Here is an 18,059-nt window from a genome sequence, read left to right on the forward strand (position 1 = left end):
CCGATTCCCTCACAGCAGCCCACGCCCCGAGGACGCCTGCGCCTCTGTCTCCTTCCTGTGCCCTTGACTTCTCGGCACGCCCCCCCCCCCCCCCCCCGCCCGTTGCTCAGCGGCAGCCCGGCCCCTCTGTCTTCTCCGGCTGCGTGTCTAGCGGGGGAGGAAGGGGCTTTGAGCCAACACCTGGCCGCACCCCCCAGGCTCCAGGAACGGGTGCCAGCAGGCTTCTCCCTGCCGCCGCGGCCCCCGCCGCCGGCGGCTCCCGGACCAAGCGGGCAGTTCCGGAGACCGCTGCTTAGGACGACTGTGTCATCCAAAGACAGCAACCCCGCAGCCTCCCGCACACAGCACGGCCCGTTCGTGCTATTTAATTACTGGCAGAACCAGGCCTCCAAATTGATTTACGGCCCTGCAGAAGAAACGCGTTGTCGGAGGAGAGCAGATTTCTTACAGTTAACTTGCGAGAGACGAGGCAGGCACTCCGGGTGGGAAGCGGTCCCGGGGCACGGGGCGCAGCTAAGGACCCCGCGGGCCGGCCTCAGCGCCGCGCCCCCGAGCCGAGCTGTGCGAGTTCTGCAGCCGCGGCCACTGTGGTGGCCGGAGCAGCGCGCTGTCCGGGGAGAGTGAGGGGCCAGGCTCCCGCCGTGCCTTAGCCCCTGGACATGGAGCCTGGGGCCACAGCTTCCCCCCAAAAGCTGCCGCCCCAAGCAGCAGGAAAACCCTGTGCGTGACGGGGAAAAGGGCGAACATTTTGGGGGCCCTGCCGGCCGCCGTCCGCCCTGAGGACGCCGAGGAGACACCTCCCGCGATGGTATTACTGCCCCTTTCACCCCCTGCCCCCCGGAGGCCCCTGAGGATTGTGATTCTGGGGAAAAAATACCTCAATTTGATTCAGAAAGTGTAAAATGACTGTTTTTATAAAGAACAGGGGGCATTAATTCCTAGTCAATAAACTGGGAAAGTGTCTTAATAATAGAGCCAGTTTCACCGTAAACTGGCAGCCAGGGTGGGCGTTCACCGCCCCGTGGCGCCGAGAGGCGGGGGCCAGGCCGCCCCGTCCGCCTCCGTGGGGCTCGGCCGCGCCGCCCTCCGGCTTCTCAGCCGCCCCTCCCGAGGGAGCGTGGGGCACGGTCAGGTCTCAGAGGGACCGAGCTGTGCGATCTTCTGGGTCCTTTGCCGCCTTCACGCTTGAGGATCTCAGGGGAGATACGCAGAGAACAGGCAGAGGTTTAAGGAATCAGGGAAACACAGGAAGACACACAGGCGTCCAAAAAGCCCACGGAGAGCGGGTGCGGGGCGCAGGTCTCGGACGGACACCGTGGCAGGCGCCGCTGCGGAACTGTCCTTGTCGCCGGCCTTCCTTGACGCTCCGTGAGGCCCATTTTTGCCATCACAGCCGCAGAGAATAAAGCACCTGCTTCTCCGCCACCCAGCTCATGAGCCATTTGTACCCACCGAGGTAAACTTGCCTCACGTGGCTTGGCGGTGGTTGGCCGACGACACTCTTTAAACATGCAGGTGCCCCCGGCTCCGCGTGGGGTCTGGTTCACGCGCAGCCGCCCTCGGAACCGAGCCCCTGGGCTGAAGCCCCAGGGCGCGCTGCCCGGCCACGCCGGCCCCCGCGCCTTGACTGGGGACTCGGGCGGGTGCGGGCGGGGAGCCCCGTCTCTCACCTTCTCAAGGCCCCCTGGCGCCCAAGGGAGCCGCCCCCCGTTCCCCATGGCCCGGGGGCAAGTCGGAACTCTGTTAGGGCCGCTGGCTTGGTGTCATTCCGGGATGCGGGGTGGGGGGCAGCCTGCCCCTCAGGGTAGCACGTCGGGGGTCAGAGGTCCCGCTGCGGACGCTGGGGGACTGTCCGGTGCAGCATGAGGAGCCCCACGGAGCGATCTTGGGGGTCACTGACAGGTGAGGAGCCTTCCTTAGCCACGCCCGGGCCGGGGGGCTTGTGCACAGCTCACGGCTTGAGGGAGAAGGGACGGCACCTGGCCATCTGGACACCTGTTGGGAGCTGCTGGGAGCTGGGCAGGTGCCCCCGCCTCCCAGCAGCCCCTCCCGTCCGCGCTCGCGGGGAGGGTGCTGGCGAGGGAGCGCGCGGGCCAGAGCAGGGGGGGTGGGATTCACTCTGCGGATTGGGGCTCACAGCTGTCACTCTGAAAGGGTGGGGCTTTTTTTTTTTTCCTCCAAAAAGGCCAATTTCCAGGCAAAGCCCGGATCCCGCGCGGGGCACTGTGGCGCTCGCCTCCGAGCGGATGCAGCCTCGGCTGAGTGGCGGGTCCTCCTCCTCGCGCCAGGGCTCCGCGTCTCCGCCGCCTGCCGTGAGCCCTGCGCGCCCTGGGCCCGCCGGCCGGGCCGGACCGGGCGGCGCGGGGGGCCGCGGCCGCGAAACTTCGGCGCCGGCACGCGCGATCCCCGGGGCGAGGCCGGGCGGGATGGGGGCCGTGCGCCGGCGCGCCCCGCGCCGCCCCGCGCGCCCGGCCCCCGGCCGGGGCCCCCCGCGCCGCCTCCGCCCGCGCCCGGGGCGCCGCAGCCCCGCCGCCCAGCCGCCCGCGCGCTCTAGCCCGCCAGCCCGCGTCCCCGCGCTCCCAGAGCCGCCCTTTTTGATCCAACTGCGGGCCAGTCCACGCTCAGGTCAACAGGAAGGGGCCAGATCCGCGTGGATTAAAGTAAAAATACCCCGGTGGGGGTGAGGGGGGTGGGGTTTCCCTGCGCGCGCCGGACTCGGGAGGGCAACTCCGGAGCGGCGCGGCGGGAGCCCCCGGCAGGCCATGGACCGGCGGGAGGGGCGCGCAGGGCCCGGCGGCTGTTGGCGCCCTTAGCCGCGCACTCCCCGGCCGCGCAGCCCCGCGCCGGCCTCCAGGGGCTCGGCGGCTGTGTCTTCTTCGTCCAGACGGCGCCGGGGAGCGGAGGACCTGCTTTCCGGGCTCCGGGACGTGCCCGTCTGAGATGGGGACGCTGTGGCACCGCTGGTCCCCCCTGCTCATCAGCCTGGCCGCCCTGTTTTCCAAAGGTGAGGGGACGCCGCGCTGCCGCTGGCCCCGGGACTAACTTTGCCGGGAGTGAGTGCGTGGGAGTGTGTGCGTGACCGGGGGTGGCTGGGACAGAGGGCGTGGGTGTGTGGAGTGCGCGTGTGTGCGCGCGTGTGCACGAGTGCGTGCGGCCGCCGAGACCGCGGCGGCCCCTTTGCGGCAGGAGCCTCCAGGAGGACCCTGCCCGGGAGGCCCTCGGTGAGCCCGCAGGGGGCTGCGGTGACTTGAGTCTTGTCTGCCAGGAGCAGCTCGCACGGTGCGGCGGGGGGCCGTGCAGACCCCGCGAGGGGCGGCGGGAGCTGCGCGGGCGGAGCTGGATGGCGGAGCGGGATTGGAGTGAGCGGGAGGGGCCGCGGCGCGGGCTGGACTGCGCCCTGGGCGCTGACCTCCAGGACAGAACCGCGGAGCAGCCCCGGTGCGGCCACGCTGGGAGCGAGGCTGCCAACAGGCACTGCCTCGCCGGTGCTGGCCTCCAGCCTCCTCGGGCCGGCCGTCCCCCACCCCCCACCGCCCTCCAGCACCCCTGCAGGTGGGCCCACCCTAACGCGTCCCCTGAGACGCCACCGCAGCGCCCCAACCCCTCGCTGTGTGGGAGATGGCTGCCCCTCTGTCCCTGACCCTTCTGCGAACCTCCGTGTCTGTCGCGGAGCAGCAAGTTTGGAAGCTCGGCACGGTGATTCCTGGGGATAAAGTCTTAGGTCCACACAGGGGGCTGCAGAAAGGACTGGCCATTCCTTGTCATTACCGACCGGGACTCTTCCTGTGTGCACGGCCCCCCCTCCCCCGCACCCCCGAACGCCTCTCTTCCAGGGAGAAGGGTTTCAGGAGGGAAGTGGAGGTTGTCCGCAGCCTCCGGCGCGTGCCCCCACATCCCTGCGAACAGATCTTTCTGAGGTTTCTGGGTGAGAGCCCTCTCTCAGCAACTTCAAAGCCAGGCACCAGGCGTGGAGCCTCCTCACCGCAGGCACTTCCTGTTCTCCGCGCGCTCTCGGCGTCAGTGGGGTGAGGGCCGCTTGGGACTTGGCCGTAGACACAGGCGCTCCCGTGCCAGGTGGGAAGGCGGTCGCGGGCCTGTGCCGCTGTCCTCCCCAGCGCCCTGGGGACACCCCGTCTCCTGTCACAGGGCGAGCCCGAGGACCGAAGCCTGCGATTCACGGTGAGCCAGAGACACGGAGGGGAGGCGGCCCGCCTGACCACGGCCCCCGGTTAGAAAACCCTGCGGCCGCGCAGCCCCGAGGTGCGTTTGCACCGCTTCCCGCCAGGCGGCAAGCGCCACCGGCACCTCTGGTTTGACGAACAAAGGGGCGGAGGAGCTTTGTCACTGGGGCCTGTGGTGTGTCCTCCGGCACGTGCGGGTCCCTTACAGATTTCCTTACTCCGTCGAGCGTGTTGAGGGGAGCGGTGTTGCCCCGGCGCTTCGGGGCGTTTTCAGGGGGAACCCCGGACGCTGTCCCCAGGACGGGGACCCTGTGGTGGGGCGGGGTCTGCGCCTGGGAGTGTTGCCCAAGCCCAGCACAGGGTGCGTCCTGCGTGTCCGCTCGGAGAGCTCCACCAGCTGCGGCGCAGGTGCCGGGGGCCCGTGCCGCCCGGGCCTGCCAGTCCCTGCTCATTCACAGCGGAAGCCCCGGCCCCCCGCGCACCGAGCCGTGGCCTGTTCGCGCAGACAGGATTCCGAAACGCCGGCCCCTCGGCTCTGCCCGCGAGGCGTTCGGATGGCTCTCTGCCCTGAGGTTCTCTGACGACCTGGCAGTTCTAGACCAGCTTGAAATCAAATGTGGACTGCGTGTTAAAGGACCTTGATTGGAAGCAAATAGATGGATACACACACATGCACCCACACATGGACGCACACACAATGCCCAAGGCCAGGTGTGCCTGGTGCTGACGGAAAAATGGAGATTCTTGCCAAACAGTAAATATCTGCTTTAGCATATTATTTTTTACTGCGTGGCCTTAGTTCTTTTCAAATGTGAATCTTGGAAGGAACAAAACTGTACGTTTTCACACCAGGCTGATGTCCTTGAACCTGACCTATGTTCAAGGAAGAGCAAACCTCCCTCTTGCAGACCTTTTGAAAAGTAAATAAAAATAAAGGGTCGTTGCTTCCACTTCCTTCCCCTGGGACCCAGGAAGGAGACGATGAAACGACCAGTTTGACCGGCAGCGTGGCCGTCCGGTGGCCCCCTCGTCCGGAGGATGCAGGGAGCGTGCGGCTCGGGTTGGGGTCCGGCCTCTGTTGGGCTCGCGATGTGTTTGTGTTACGCTGGGTGGCAGGGCCCTGCCTTCCCTCCCTCCCTGGGAGGGGCCGGGAAGACGGGCGAGGAGACCGGGCGGGGCGGGGCGGGCGCTGCTGAAATGCGCAGCCCTGGCACCCGCCTCCCGCCCAGAGCCGCGCTCTCCTGCCCCGGCCTGAGAAGTGGCCGGGAGGCCTGGGCCCCTGGGCAGCCGCCCCGCATGTCCGGCCGAGCGGGGGTGGCCCCGGCAGCGGTCTCCCGGGACACCGGCCGGCCAGTGTCTCCACACCGGCAGCGGCCCTCTGAGGCCAGGAGCCGCCTGGGGGGCACGGCCCCTCCTGGGGCCCTGGGCTGGGAGGGGCTGTGCTTCGCGGTGACACTGGCGGCCTGTCCGGCTGCCGGGGGCGGGAGGAAGACCTGGGAGGAGGCGTGTTGTCTGTGAGTGTGTGTGTGTGCGGGGGGCGGGGGAGATTGCATAGCTTACATCTGGGCGCTGCCGGCGTTCAAAGGCGAGGGAGTGCGAGGCCATTGAAGTTTCGTTTTCTCTGGAAGAGTCAGATAACAAACGATTTTTATAAAATATGCGTATGGAAAGGTGGAGTCCCAAGTACGAGGGTCTGTTTACTTTAGTTCCATTTTGAAAGCCAAGAAACAATGAAAAACAAAACAAAAACTCCAAAAACCTCCAAAACCCCTTATTGTAGAACTCTATACTACTCTGTGTTTTTATTTCATCTATACGTTCACATTTACCCATTTATCCATTTATTCAGCCAGCCGTTCTCCATCCATCCCTCTTTCATTCACCAGTCCATCCGCCCACCTGCCTATGTATCCCCCATCCGTCCATCCGTCCATGGATCCCCCATCCGTCCATCCCTCCGTCCATCCGTCCACTCATCCATGGATCGCCCATCCGTCCGTCCATCCGTCTGTCCATCCGCCCGCGTCCCGTCCCTCCACCCACAGCCTCAGTACTGAAGGCCACATGCTTTCCGTGCCCATGGCTCCCTGCAGGGACTCTTTCTGAGCTCTAAGGACACGGGGGAGGAAGGCGTTCAGCTGCCCCTAGAGCAGGAAGACTGCTGCCAGGACGTCGTTGTTCGGGGCTGCCAGGTGCCCCAGCCACCGCCCCGTGGCGCCAAGGTGGAAGTCCCACCCCGCGCCGCTCCGCGGGCAGCCCCCCTCCCTCTCCCTGCCGCCCGGCTCCTCCTCCTCCCTTTGCTGTTTCCCAGGAGCCGCCTCCGAGCGCCAGCGCCCGCTGAGCGGGCAGCGCTGGCCGCTGCGGCGGGGGAGGGGGAGGGTCCGCGCCAGCTGTGGCAGGCGGGGACGGTCCGAGCACGCGGCGGCCTGTGCCCAAGCGCCGCGGGGAGGCCCCCCCACGGGCGGTTCGCCGGGAGCGGGCTGTGCCGGCGGAGGTGCGGGCAGCTGTCCAGGAGGAAGGCGGGGGGATGGAGGGGCCCCGCGGGGGGAGGCCGCGCTGACCGGCCCCGCAGTGCTCGCTGGGCTGTGGGCGACCTGAGGTAACAGCGCCCCCTTTCCCTCTCAGAGCTGTCCGGGGGACCCCGAGTCCTGGGGGCGCCCTTCCTCGGGCGTCGCTGGGGCAGAGGGGGGACACGATTAGGGGGCGGGTCCGTTTCCTGGGCCTGTCGCTGACGGCCGCAGGCTGGACTGCAACAGGAGGGCCTCACTGTCACACGGCCCTGGGGGCCGGAGCCCTGACTCGTGTCCCTGGGCCGAGGGCACGGTGTCAGCAGGAGGCTGCCGCGCAGGCGTTCCGTCCCTCTTCCAGCTGTGGCGGCCGCCCGCTGTCCTTGCCTTGGGGACAGCATCGCCGTCACCGGAAGGCCAGGCTCTGCTGGTCCTGCCCGCTGCGCCCTCGCGCCCCTGGTCTGTGTGTGCGCGCGAAATCCGCCCCCACCGCCCCCGGGAGGCCCACGTGGCACGTTCAGGGCCCACCTGAGAGACCGCCGTCCGCTCAAGCCACATCTGCCCCCTCCCCACTCCCTTTTTTGACAAATAAGGCGACATTCACAGGTTCAAGGTATGTGAATGTGGACATCTCTTGGGGGGCCCTTTCTCAACCATCTATGGGGGTGACGTTCTAAAGCTACTTGGTCTCCCCTCCTGGATTTTCAGCCTCTCTGCGGCCAACAGCCCCGCGTCTTTCTTGTTGTCTCTGCTTCCCCTGCAGCGCTTCGCGCGGCCCGCGAGCTGGCGAGGGCCGCGGGCCTGGCGGAGGAGGCCGAAGCCCGGGGCGGTGCCGCAGGAGCCTGTGCCCGGCAGCCGAAGGGTGCGCTGCTTTCTCCCCCCCAGTTCAGGCCGTGGGAAATGGTTTGGTCAATAATAACAACAGCTCATCATCTATTTATTTTTTTGAGTAACAAGTGTGTGTCAGGTGCTGGGCTGAATGATAGCTGGCAGCAATTTTCATGAATTTGTCGATAAACCACCGGATAGGTTTTATTATTGACCTCGTTTTACACATGCAGAAAGCAACGCTCAGAGAGGTTCAGTAACTTGGCCAGGATCTTACAGCTCAAAAGCTGGCAGAGCCTGTGTGCGGACGCCGCAGTCCGGGCCATCAGCTGCTCTGCATTCTGCTCGGGACCTGCTAGCGGAAACTCAGCCGTTCGCCAGGCAGGAACCTAAGCGCTGCCAGGCTGGAGGGGGAGGGACTCCCGGCGGCACGGGAGGCCCACACCTGGGAAGGGACTCACTGCTCACAGCCACATCCCACGGACCAGCCCTGAGCAGCAGGCGTCCGGCGAACCGCAGGGCGGACCTGGAAATGTGTGCGCGCGCTTGTAATCATTAGATTAGAGTCTGCCCAAAGGGAAGAGGAAACACACTGGTTCACATCACTGGGATTCTGCAGGCGGCTGGCATCAGGCAAGGCTTGATCCAGGCGCGCCCTGGAGGCCCAGGCACCTAGAAGCTTTTTGCTTCTAGCTCGTGAGCCGTCTTGGTTCTGTTCTTAGATGCAGTGTCCCTCATGTAGGCGAGAGACTTCCTCAGCTCCGAATTATATCTTTTTGGCCTAAACTCAGTAAAAGTAAAGAGCATTTCTCTTAAGGGTTCCATTAAAGTCCTGGATCGGCCTCCTCTAGGCAGCACGGCTCCATGAGCCTCCCGGCACGGGCCCCCGCACCCCGGAGGGCGGGAGAGGCACAGCCCCGGCTGGTGGGCCCGGGCGCCTGGCGTGGGAAGCGCCCGAACCGTCCGGCAGGAGCAGGAGGGGCCGGTACAGCGTGCTGCTCCCGAAGGGGCTGCAGAGCCAGACGGCCCGGAACGCGGCGGCGCTCCACTCTCGTGTGGTCGTAACTCTCCCCCAGGAGACGCTCAGCCCCACGTTCGCTAATATTTCACCGTGGCGGGGGGAATTCCTGTTCTGCTCAGGTGACAACCCTCAGGGCAGGGCGGTGCCCGGAGGAGCAGCCACGCATCCTTGGCCTGTTCGGGAACGTTTGTTTAACGGCAGAGGAGGCTCCTTTTTCCACGCTGTCTTGGGGCAGAGCCCTTAATTAGATGGAAAAGCCACGCACAATGGCAATCCCTGTTCTGAGTACATATTTGCATTATGCGCCGTTAACACACAATAGTTTGTTTGTTTTACAAGCCTTCAGTATGGTGCAGTGTGATACCAGCCACACTGCTGAGAATTCTGTGCAAAGGGAGAGAGAAGGGGTCCAATCGGGTCGCTCACATTTCCAGGGGAGCAGGGTCAGCCACAGAAAAGGGGGCCGCAGTGCGTGGCGTGTGGCCATGAGAGAGCAGCCAGCAGCTGCGCCGGCCCCCCGCCGGCTCTGCCCGCAGGGAGCCAGGAATGCGGGCGCCCTGCTGGGTCTTCCTAAGTGGCTAGTGCTCGGCAGGGGCTGGGTTTTGCTGCAGTTTAGACAAACGGAACCCTAGAGCCATGCGGACGACCGTGTCTCAAGCTCTTCTGCCCTTAACGACAGCCTGGTGTTTAACGACAGCCTGGTGTTTAACGATAGCCGGGGACATCTGTCCCTGGAACTGGTTAGACAGGTAAGGAGATTTCCGGGAGGGAGAGGACAGGACCACGGCTCTGCCGCAGCTCGGACGGAGGAGCAGGCCTCCGGGCACTGACGGGCGTGTAAGAAATCACGTGACGGCGCAAATACACCCTCCACAGGCAGAGACGGCAAAGGCCTTTTGGCAGCCTCGTTTCCTTCTGCGCTGGGACGTCAGGCGTCTGGGTTCCGACCAACAGATAACAGCTCCACGGCCTGCGAGTCCGGCCGGGGGCCCCCACGGCGGAGGCCTTGTCCTTGTTTGGAAGTCAGGAGATCGTCCGAAAAATGTGTATTCCGGCTTCCTCTGAGTGGGGACCAGCAGTGACATTGGTCCGTGGCGGGTGCCAAGCTGCTGCCCTCGCCCCAGGCAGGTGACAGGCACGTGCCCTCCCCACCTGCGGCCACGCGGGGTCCCCGTGAGCTTCCCCCCGGCCCCCTGGGCCCGAGTCCCTGCCTCTCTCACAGCAGAAAGGCCGCGCTCGGGGCGCGGCTCTCGGTCCGAGTGGGGGCCAGAGTCACAGGCGGGCAGCCCGGGGTTCCCTGATTGGGTGGGCCTCCCGCGTGGGTGCGTCTCCGGGGGCCTCTGTCCCCACGCAGCTCCCGCTCTGTGACATCAAGGCGCTGCCTGATCTCATGTGATGCTTTGCTTTTATGTGGCTGACGCATCGGGCACGGCACCCTTCAGTCTGGCACGCGCGGGCGGGGGTCCTGCCCGCAGCTCCGGGGGAGGGGGCTGCGTGGAGCCGCCTTCCGGGAACGAGGGCCCGAATCCTCGCGTCTGCCGTGCCGTCGCTCTTGAACTTGGTCTGAGTTCCCATTGCCCCCCCCGCTGCCGCCCCCGCAACACACAGCTTGGATTCACAACAGAAAAGGACCTCTCATCCATCGGGTGTCATTCCACCCCGGCGTTCAAACTGGCGCAGTCCCCAGAGCGCCACTGGACGAGCCCTTCGACCCCCGCGACGACGTCCCCCCCCCCCCGCCGCCCGCCCACGGGGCGGCGCCCTTACAACCCAAGGGCTCCTTTGTATTTAAAAAGTTATTTTAGAAAATGCGGGATGGAGTTACGTTGCTTTGCTTGTGTGGCCGTCGTGATTGCCATAATGCCACCGTGAAGAGATTTTTGACGGCAGAGCATCTGACAGTGAAAAGAAATGAAAAATATTAAGCTCAATACACACAGACATATTTTTTGTTGCAGGAAGGTATGAAAGGATGAAGGGCACATCGCTTTCCAGGTTAAAAGTGTGTTATGAGTTAGGGTGATTCGGTGAGGGAAGTGGATTGGAAATATAAATTCAGGGGGGAAAGAACAATGTAACGTTTCTGATTGTTAATGAAGAGCTTTTCATGGATTTTATAAATGGATGGTGGTGGGTGTCAAGTCATTCTGTTATTTATAATTCCGGTGGATACATTTAAAGGAGTGATGTAACCATTTAATTTTAAATGTCAAGATTTACAATACACTGGAAACTTTATCCTTAGCAACTATTGAAACAGATGAAAAATATTAGATGCCAATTTGAATTGTGCAAATGGGTACATAGTGGGAAAAGTTTTAGGAGTCACAGGAACCAAACCCTACAAAGACCCCTGTTGCCGCCTTTCTCAGCATTCTCACCGGAGGGCAGGTGCTCCTTGCCTTTTAGAGGGAGAGGAAGGGACGGCGGGAGCGAGAGAGGGAGGGAGAGCCACTGAGGTGGGGGAGGCAGAGGCGAGTGGCCTCCCCCAGTGCGGACCTGGGATCGAACCCTCCGCCTCCTGGTGCAGGGGACGAGGCGCCCGCGGGCTGAGGGCCCAGGCAGGCCAAGGACCTCTGTCTCTAGGATAGTTCCCCGCCTGGGCCGCACAGTGGACGGCTGTCCAGAGTGTGGGCCTTCCTGTGCCCGAGCCCCACGGCAGACCAAGGAGCAGCGTCGCGGGGGCGGACCGGGCGCCGTCGCCTTGAAAGCTCCGCTGGGCGGTTCCGAGGTGAAGCCAAGGCCGAGACCCGCGACGCAGGGCCGGCGGGGGCGGGGCTCTGTCTCGGGTGGAGAGGAGGGGAAGGGGCGGCGCGGACGCGGGCGGCTGGGCGTCGCGTGCACCTGGGCGGCGCGTGCGGAGCGGGGGGGCGCGTGTCGGGCTGGACGAGTTAAACCGGCGCGGGGCGCAGCTCACCTCTCTGCCGTCCGGCTGGGTGCCTTCTGACGGACGCGCGTGGCCTTGTCACCATCGTCGTGACCAAGATACAGGACGTCTCCATCCCCGACATCTTCTTCTACCCCCGTCCGTGGGTCTGTTGCCTGCATCTGTAGTTTGCTGCTTCTGGAACGTTCTACCCACGGCGCCCTGCAGCACGTAGCCTTCTGAGTTAGGCTGATTGCACGCGGCACGATGCGCCGGTTGCTGGGTGTATCAGGAGCTCTCTTTTTTTCCCTTTGTTTTACTGATGGAGCACAAGGACATGGGACGGGCGGACGGGACTTTGCTTGTCCTGTCGCCAGGGGAAAGACGCCAGAGCTGCCGGTAGCTTTGGCTCCAATAAACGAAGCCGCTCAGAAGCACCTGCGGACGTGCCTTGGTACGAACATACGTTCCCCTCTTTGCGGGTACACACGCGGGGGTGGGGTTTCCGGGTCACAGGGAAAGGGCCCGCTGGACGTAGGAAGAAACTGCCCAACTGTTTTGGCAAGTGGTCGAGCCCTTTGGCGTTTGTACCAGCACCAGATGCGGCGCCAGCTGTTCCACGGCCTTGCCAACCCCTGCTATTTTCACGCTGCGGCTCTGTTTCAGCTGTTTAGTGCCCACGGGTTGGTCTCTCGGGCGGCCTTTGCGTGCGCGTCCCTAATTGCCAATGATGCCACATGCTTGTTGGGGCTTTTTGGCCCTCTGCCTACCTTCTTGCGTCATGTGTCTGTCCAGTCCTTGGCGATTTTAAAACAGGCAACCCGTTTTCTGGTCTCTTACTCAGTTTTGAGGATGGTTTGTATATCCCGTATACAAGTCTCTTATCACAGGCGTGACTTGGAAATAGTTTTCCTCATTCTATCACATGCCATTTCTTTTCCCCGGTCTTTGTCAGAGCAGACTTGTTTATTTGGATGAAGTCCACGTTACCCTTTTTTCATTTACGAAACTGCTTACATGTCGCCTCTTAGAAACTTCGCCAAAGGAAGGGCCACAGAACGTCCCTCCGGTGTGTTCTTCTTGGACAGAGGGGCGGGTACATCGAGGTCTGTGCTCCGTTCGGGTCACTTTCTGGGTGCGGCGCCACGTGTGGCTGCTGCGCGCGGAGACCCGGCTGCTCCCGCGCACTGTGCTGGAAAGACTCTGACTGTGTATTTTTGTCCAGGTTGTTTGACAGCACGCGACAGGCACGTGTCGGACTCCGCTTTGTCCGCTGACCTAAGTGTCTGTTTTCCCACCGACGCTGCCCTGCCTTGGTGGCCGTTCTTTATAACGCGTCTTGAAATCAGGCAATGGGAATCCTCCAAGTTGGTTCTTTCTCAAAAATGTTTTGGCTCTTCTATTGATAGCTTGTCTGATTTGCAATGTAAATTTTGGACCTGGCTTATTGATTTCTTTAAAAAGAAATTCTGCTGGGGTTTCTGTTGGGATGGCATTGAATTAGCAGAAAGCCCACCTTTGCAATAGGAACTGCCGTCAGATGGCGGGGAGCTCCCTGACCCCTGGCGCGGTGCCTCGGGCGAGGTATTCGGGGTCCTCCGACTTTATCATCGCTGTGCGACCCTTGTCAGCCTACGGGTACCGGGCACGCGCTTCAGGTTTGCGCCCAAGCGTCCCAGGTTTTGGGGTGCTATCGTGAATAGCATTCTTCTTAAAATTTGAATTTGCCCCCTTCGTGGCGAGTATGGAGAAGTGCCGTTGATTGCTGTGTGTTGATCTTCCACCTTCAACTCACTCATGCTCCTCAGGAGCTGGTTTATTTTTGGCAGAGCCTCGGGGTGTTTTATGTGGAGGACCATGGCGTTCGCAAACGTAGCGTCGGGGCTCGCCTCCCGGTGCGCGTGGGGTCCCCTGTCCCCTTGCCCGGCCAGGCCCCCGCGGGGCGGTGCGTGAGGGCGCTGTGCGCGCGTGGCCTTGCCCGTTCCCGCTCTTGCACACCTGGCTACGGGCTGCCAGTTTCGAGGTCTGTGCTCCATTCGGGTCACTTTTTGGGTGCGTGTGGAGGTTTTTTACGAAGATGAGCAAGGTCTGCTCTCGTCCTAACTTGCGGGAAGTTTTTATCGTAACTGGATCTTGACCTCTGTCCAGCTCTCTTATTGTATTAACTGCCAGGATCGCATGATTTTTCTCAGTTGTTCTGTTGCTTTTGTGGCTTCCAATGATTCCCAGATACTGACTCACCCTCTATTCCTGTGCAGACCTAACTCAGTCACGGTATAATTCTTTATGTAGGTTGCTGTGTTTGGTTCTGCTGGTGTTTTGTTAAGGGTTTTTGCGACTACGCTATTTTCTACAAGTTTCCTTTTATGCGCTGTCTTTGTCTAGTTTTGGTATCCGGGTAACACCGGCTTCATAAAATGCAACGTGGAACATCCTCTCCTGCTCTGTTTTCTGGAAGAGACTATAAATCCAGTGCTCATGCTCCTTTAAGTGGTTTAAATTTCCTGAGGAAACCATCTGAGTCTGGAGATTTTTTTCAGAAGCTTTTAAATCGCAAATTAAGTTCGATAGTGGCAGGGCTCTTTTATATGGAGTGCGCTTTGGTAGTTTGTGATGTTTGATGAACCTGTCCCTTTTGTCTAAACTGTCACATTTATGGAAATAATGTCCATAACGTTGCGTCAGCCTTTTCATGACTGTGAGACCTGTAATGATGTCCCAAGTGTCATTTCTGTGGTTGGCAGCGTGTTTTTTTGGTCCCTTTTTTTGTGGTCCACCTGCCTGAAGAACTGTGTCAGGCTTCAAAGAACTAGCTTTCAATTTCCATTTATTTTCCTCTGTTATTTTATTTTTCTCCACTTTTTTATTGATTTCTGCTCTCACCGTTTCCTTGTGTGGCTTTGGGCTCAATTTTCTCCCCTTTAGTGTCTTTGCGTGGAAGCGGAGGTCATTTTCTGAGACATTTCTTTTCTTCCTGTAGAAGCATTTGATGCCACGCGCTTCCCTCCAGGTGCTGTTTTAGCTCAGTCCCCAGGCTTCTATGCGACCCTTTTGCTTTTATTCAACTTACAGTTATTTTCCCTGTGCCTTTCTTTTTGCCCCTCTGCGGTTGAGATGTCTGCTCTTTGCATTGGAGACGTTTGAGGATCTTTCCCAACACCTTTCTGGTTTTGCTTCCAGGCTTACCTCCGTTTTGGTCCGGGAACGTACCCTGCCGAGTTTTCGTTCTACATCTACATTTCTGAGTACGTTTTCATGTTCCAGAACCCGGTCTCTCTTGCTAAACAATCGCTGTGTTTTTGACAAGGACGTGGCTCTGCTGTCGTTCCTGGTGCCCCGTGGACATCGGGGGCTCGGTGGAGCGTGTCGCCCAAATTCCGTGTCTCGCGGAGTTTCTCTTTCCCTCTTCCTGTGCTCCTCCCATTACTGAGCGAGGGAGCGTTGTCCCCCAAAGTTATAGGGATCGTCCTCTAATTGTGGATGTGTCTGTTTCTTTGTGTAGCTCCGTGAGTTTGTGTTCCATGCATTTTGAAGTCCTCCCGTGAGGTGCGTACACGTTTAGAACATGTTGTGATGTCTTTGAGGCAAATCGCCTCCCTCGTGAACATAGCATCTGCCCTGTTTCCCACTGCATCAGTGGTTACTCCGTATCTTCTCACACTTTGATTGGTCGTGGTTGCCACGCAGCCTTGCATGAGCTGCGGGTGGACAGCGTAAGGACGTGACGCTTGCAGACATCGGGGAACGGTCTCCATGAGCTGGCACCCGTCGCCTCTCGGACTTACCGCGTTTTCTTGCTTGCGACGAACCCTCGTAGGTGCCACCCGAAGAGGACTGGGCTTGGGGCGGTGGGCGCCCGACCCACCGGTGACGCAGCGCGGAAACGTGCCCTCGCAGCCGATGGGATGCTCCTCGCCAGCATCGCCCCAGTCACTTCAGTGGAGAAGCACGTTCCGAATCTGCAGCGCTGTTATTGTATGGTGAACTGGAGCCCCCACGCTGTGCACGACCTTTCCCCCCACGTTCATGTGGCTCTTCCGGCTTTTCTGCTAGTGTTCGTGGGGCGCGTTTCCCGATCCTTTATTTTTAACCGGTTGCTGTCTTTCTACTTCCAGCGTGTTTCTTGGGGACAACACGGGAGTGGGTGTCGCTTCCCGTCCACGCCGGCGCTCCCTGCTGTCTCCGCGGCGTGTCTCGGCGACGCGTGCCGCCTGCCGCGGGGCGGGCCGCCGTCTGCTCCCCTCGGCCGCCGCGCCTCCCCGACTTCCCGTGCTCAGTTAGCGGCAGGTTGTTTGTCATTGTATTTCATCTCCGCCGCTGGGTTATTGTTTACGCCGTAACAAAGTCGCTGCGGCGGTTGCCCCAGGGCCTTCCGTAATTAATCACAATCTAATTTCCGAACGATACTAACCCCGTTGAGTGTCCCATAAGAACCACCCGGCAGTGTATTTCAACGCCTTAATAAAAACTCCTTTTTTATTAACGTCATTTATTTTACGTTTACACATGCTATAAAACCACATTATATTGGCATTAGTTTTGCTTTATACAGTCAATTATGCTTCAGTTTAGAGCCATTGAAAATAAGAAGAGAAGGGGTTCTACGTCTACCTACACTCTAATCTTTGGAGAACGCCTCACCTCCTCCTGGGCATCCGGGCTTCCGCCCGGCGACACCCTTCCCACCTGGGGACCCCCCTCAACCCTCAGTGCCTCCGCGGAGGGCCCCGCCCCCAGGCCGAAGGGACGCGCGGGAGGCCGTGTTCCCAGCCGCCAGCATCCGCCCTGTCCTGTGGGAGCCGCCAGGAAGAAAGACGCACGGACGCCCGAGCGGCCGCCCCCGCCGCCGTGCGCGGGACGGAGCCCTGGCCTCCCCGCCCCCGCTCTCCCGCCAGCGGCCTTCTTTCGTGCAGCCCGCCCGCCCCCCCGACCCGGGAGCCTGGGCACGAGCCCGCGGTGCCTGTCCGCCGGCCGCGCAGAGCCGCGCAGGACCGTCCAGCAGCGCCGAGCCGGGCGGCGTCCGCCCTCCTCCCCCGGCAACCGTGTCCGCAGAGCGGGTTTTACGGCCGACCCGGTGAGCAGTCCAGGAAGGCGAGGTCGGCGGGGACGGAGAGCTTGGTGGGAGCCCTGCTGGTGCCGGGGGTCTTTTCAGCGTGGGGACCACGCGGCCAGCGAGTGAGGGGCTCGGAGGGAATCTGGATGCCGTTACTTTGAGAGCGAGCCCTCGGCGTCCTGAGAACGGGGCTCTACCCAGAGGCGCGACACGCTCCTCGCGTGGACCGCCGGCAGGAACTTCCGGACGCCCGCAGCGGCGGTGCGGGCTATGTGGCCCCTCATCCTCCCGGGCAGGGACTCCCCGGAGTGGACCGCGAGTCGTTTCGATAGGGACCGTCTCCGCCTTCGGTGCGGAGGGTTGAGTCCCGTGGACACCGGTGGTCTCCGTTCTCAGGGCCACACTGGCCGAGCCTGGCCGCGTCTGCCGTTGTGGACCCCGGGCCGAGCAGCCTCGGTTCCTGTGAGGATGCGGCAGTGACGCAGCCCAGCTGCTTGGCGGAGAGACAGCCACCTCTGCACCGATGCCGGACACCCAGGAGCCCGCTTTCCACAAGGGGCCACGGTCGCCGAGCCGCCCTGCAGGGAGGCCGTCGGGGAGGCCTCGGGTTCCAGCTGCCGCTGCGTGCACGGGCGTGTGGGGGACCGGGGCGGGGCGGGGGGTCAGCGGCCGCTCCCCCGTCGCCTGTCGCTGAGACCAAGTCTGTGCGCCGCCTCACCGTGGGCGGCAGATGAAGGGCCCTGCATGGCCTCGCCGGTCCTCAGCAGCTAGGGGTGTTTCGCAGCTGAATCGGCGGGGGCGATGTCCCCGCCGCCCCGTCCACAGGGGCCTCGTGGGGTCGGCGCTGCTGGGGCAGATCCGTGGGCGAAGTGCGGGCCTCCTGGCCATGGCGGACGTTCCGCCTCCTTCCAACGCCGCTCTGGAGCAACACTGGCTGTTTCCTGCTGTTCTTTTGTCCCCAAGGTCACAGGAGGATGTGTCTCCCTGAAGAGGCGCCTCCAGCTGGCGCTGGGGGCGGGGACTCGTCCTCACTGCATGGCAGCCCTGGCCGCCCCCGCCGCCCCCGCCCTCACTCCTGCGCGGCATCGGTCCCTATGGGAGCTGGCTCAGCCCCCCGCCCAGTGCCAGACGTGGGTGCGGCCACCACGTCGCCCCACCTGCCCACGAGCATCAGCCCCCGGGCCTCTTCCCCTAACGGCGAGGCAGACCCGTGACGCGGGGAAACCTGCGAGGAGGCAGCGTCTCATTGGATGGGGCTTCCCCGCAGCGAGGGCGATGCCGCCGGGAGCCGGGGGCACGGCAAGGCCAGCACCGGCGCAGGGAGAAGGCCGGGCACGCAGGACAGGCTGCGTGAGGCGTGACCCAGCCGCGCCCGAAGCCGCGACTGTACCCCAGAGCCGCCCAGTACCAGAAGCCAGAGAAGCGTCTTCTTTCCTTTAAGCTGATTGGACTTCAGTTTGTGTCGTTGGCTGTGGAAAGAGTCCTGACTAAGATCCTCGTAGAAGGAGGAGTGACAGCCACGAGGAGTGACAGCCACCACAGCCCCCAGCCAGTCCTGCCACAGCCCCGTAAACAAGCTTCTGAGCGGAGAGCTGATGCCGCC

At 62.3% G+C, this 18,059-nt stretch overlaps 1 protein-coding gene across 1 annotated transcript in view; it reads left to right on the forward strand.

The window, feature by feature from the left end:
* The first annotated feature begins 1,862 nt into the window (after window positions 1–1,862).
* TMEM132D (transmembrane protein 132D) overlaps window positions 1,863–18,059 on the forward strand; it is a 162,310-nt gene continuing 146,113 nt past the window's right edge. The window contains exons 1-2 of the mRNA XM_054594006.1: window positions 1,863–1,902; window positions 2,885–3,004. Of these exons, the coding sequence (XP_054449981.1) occupies window positions 1,863–1,902; window positions 2,885–3,004 (160 nt within the window). The remainder of the gene's footprint in view (window positions 1,903–2,884; window positions 3,005–18,059) is intronic.

Source organism: Pteronotus mesoamericanus, unplaced genomic scaffold (genome assembly GCF_021234165.1).
Source record: "Pteronotus mesoamericanus isolate MK-2021 breed Mesoamerican mustached bat unplaced genomic scaffold, CSHL_Meso_final scaffold_507, whole genome shotgun sequence".
Lineage (NCBI taxonomy): Eukaryota > Metazoa > Chordata > Mammalia > Chiroptera > Mormoopidae > Pteronotus > Pteronotus mesoamericanus.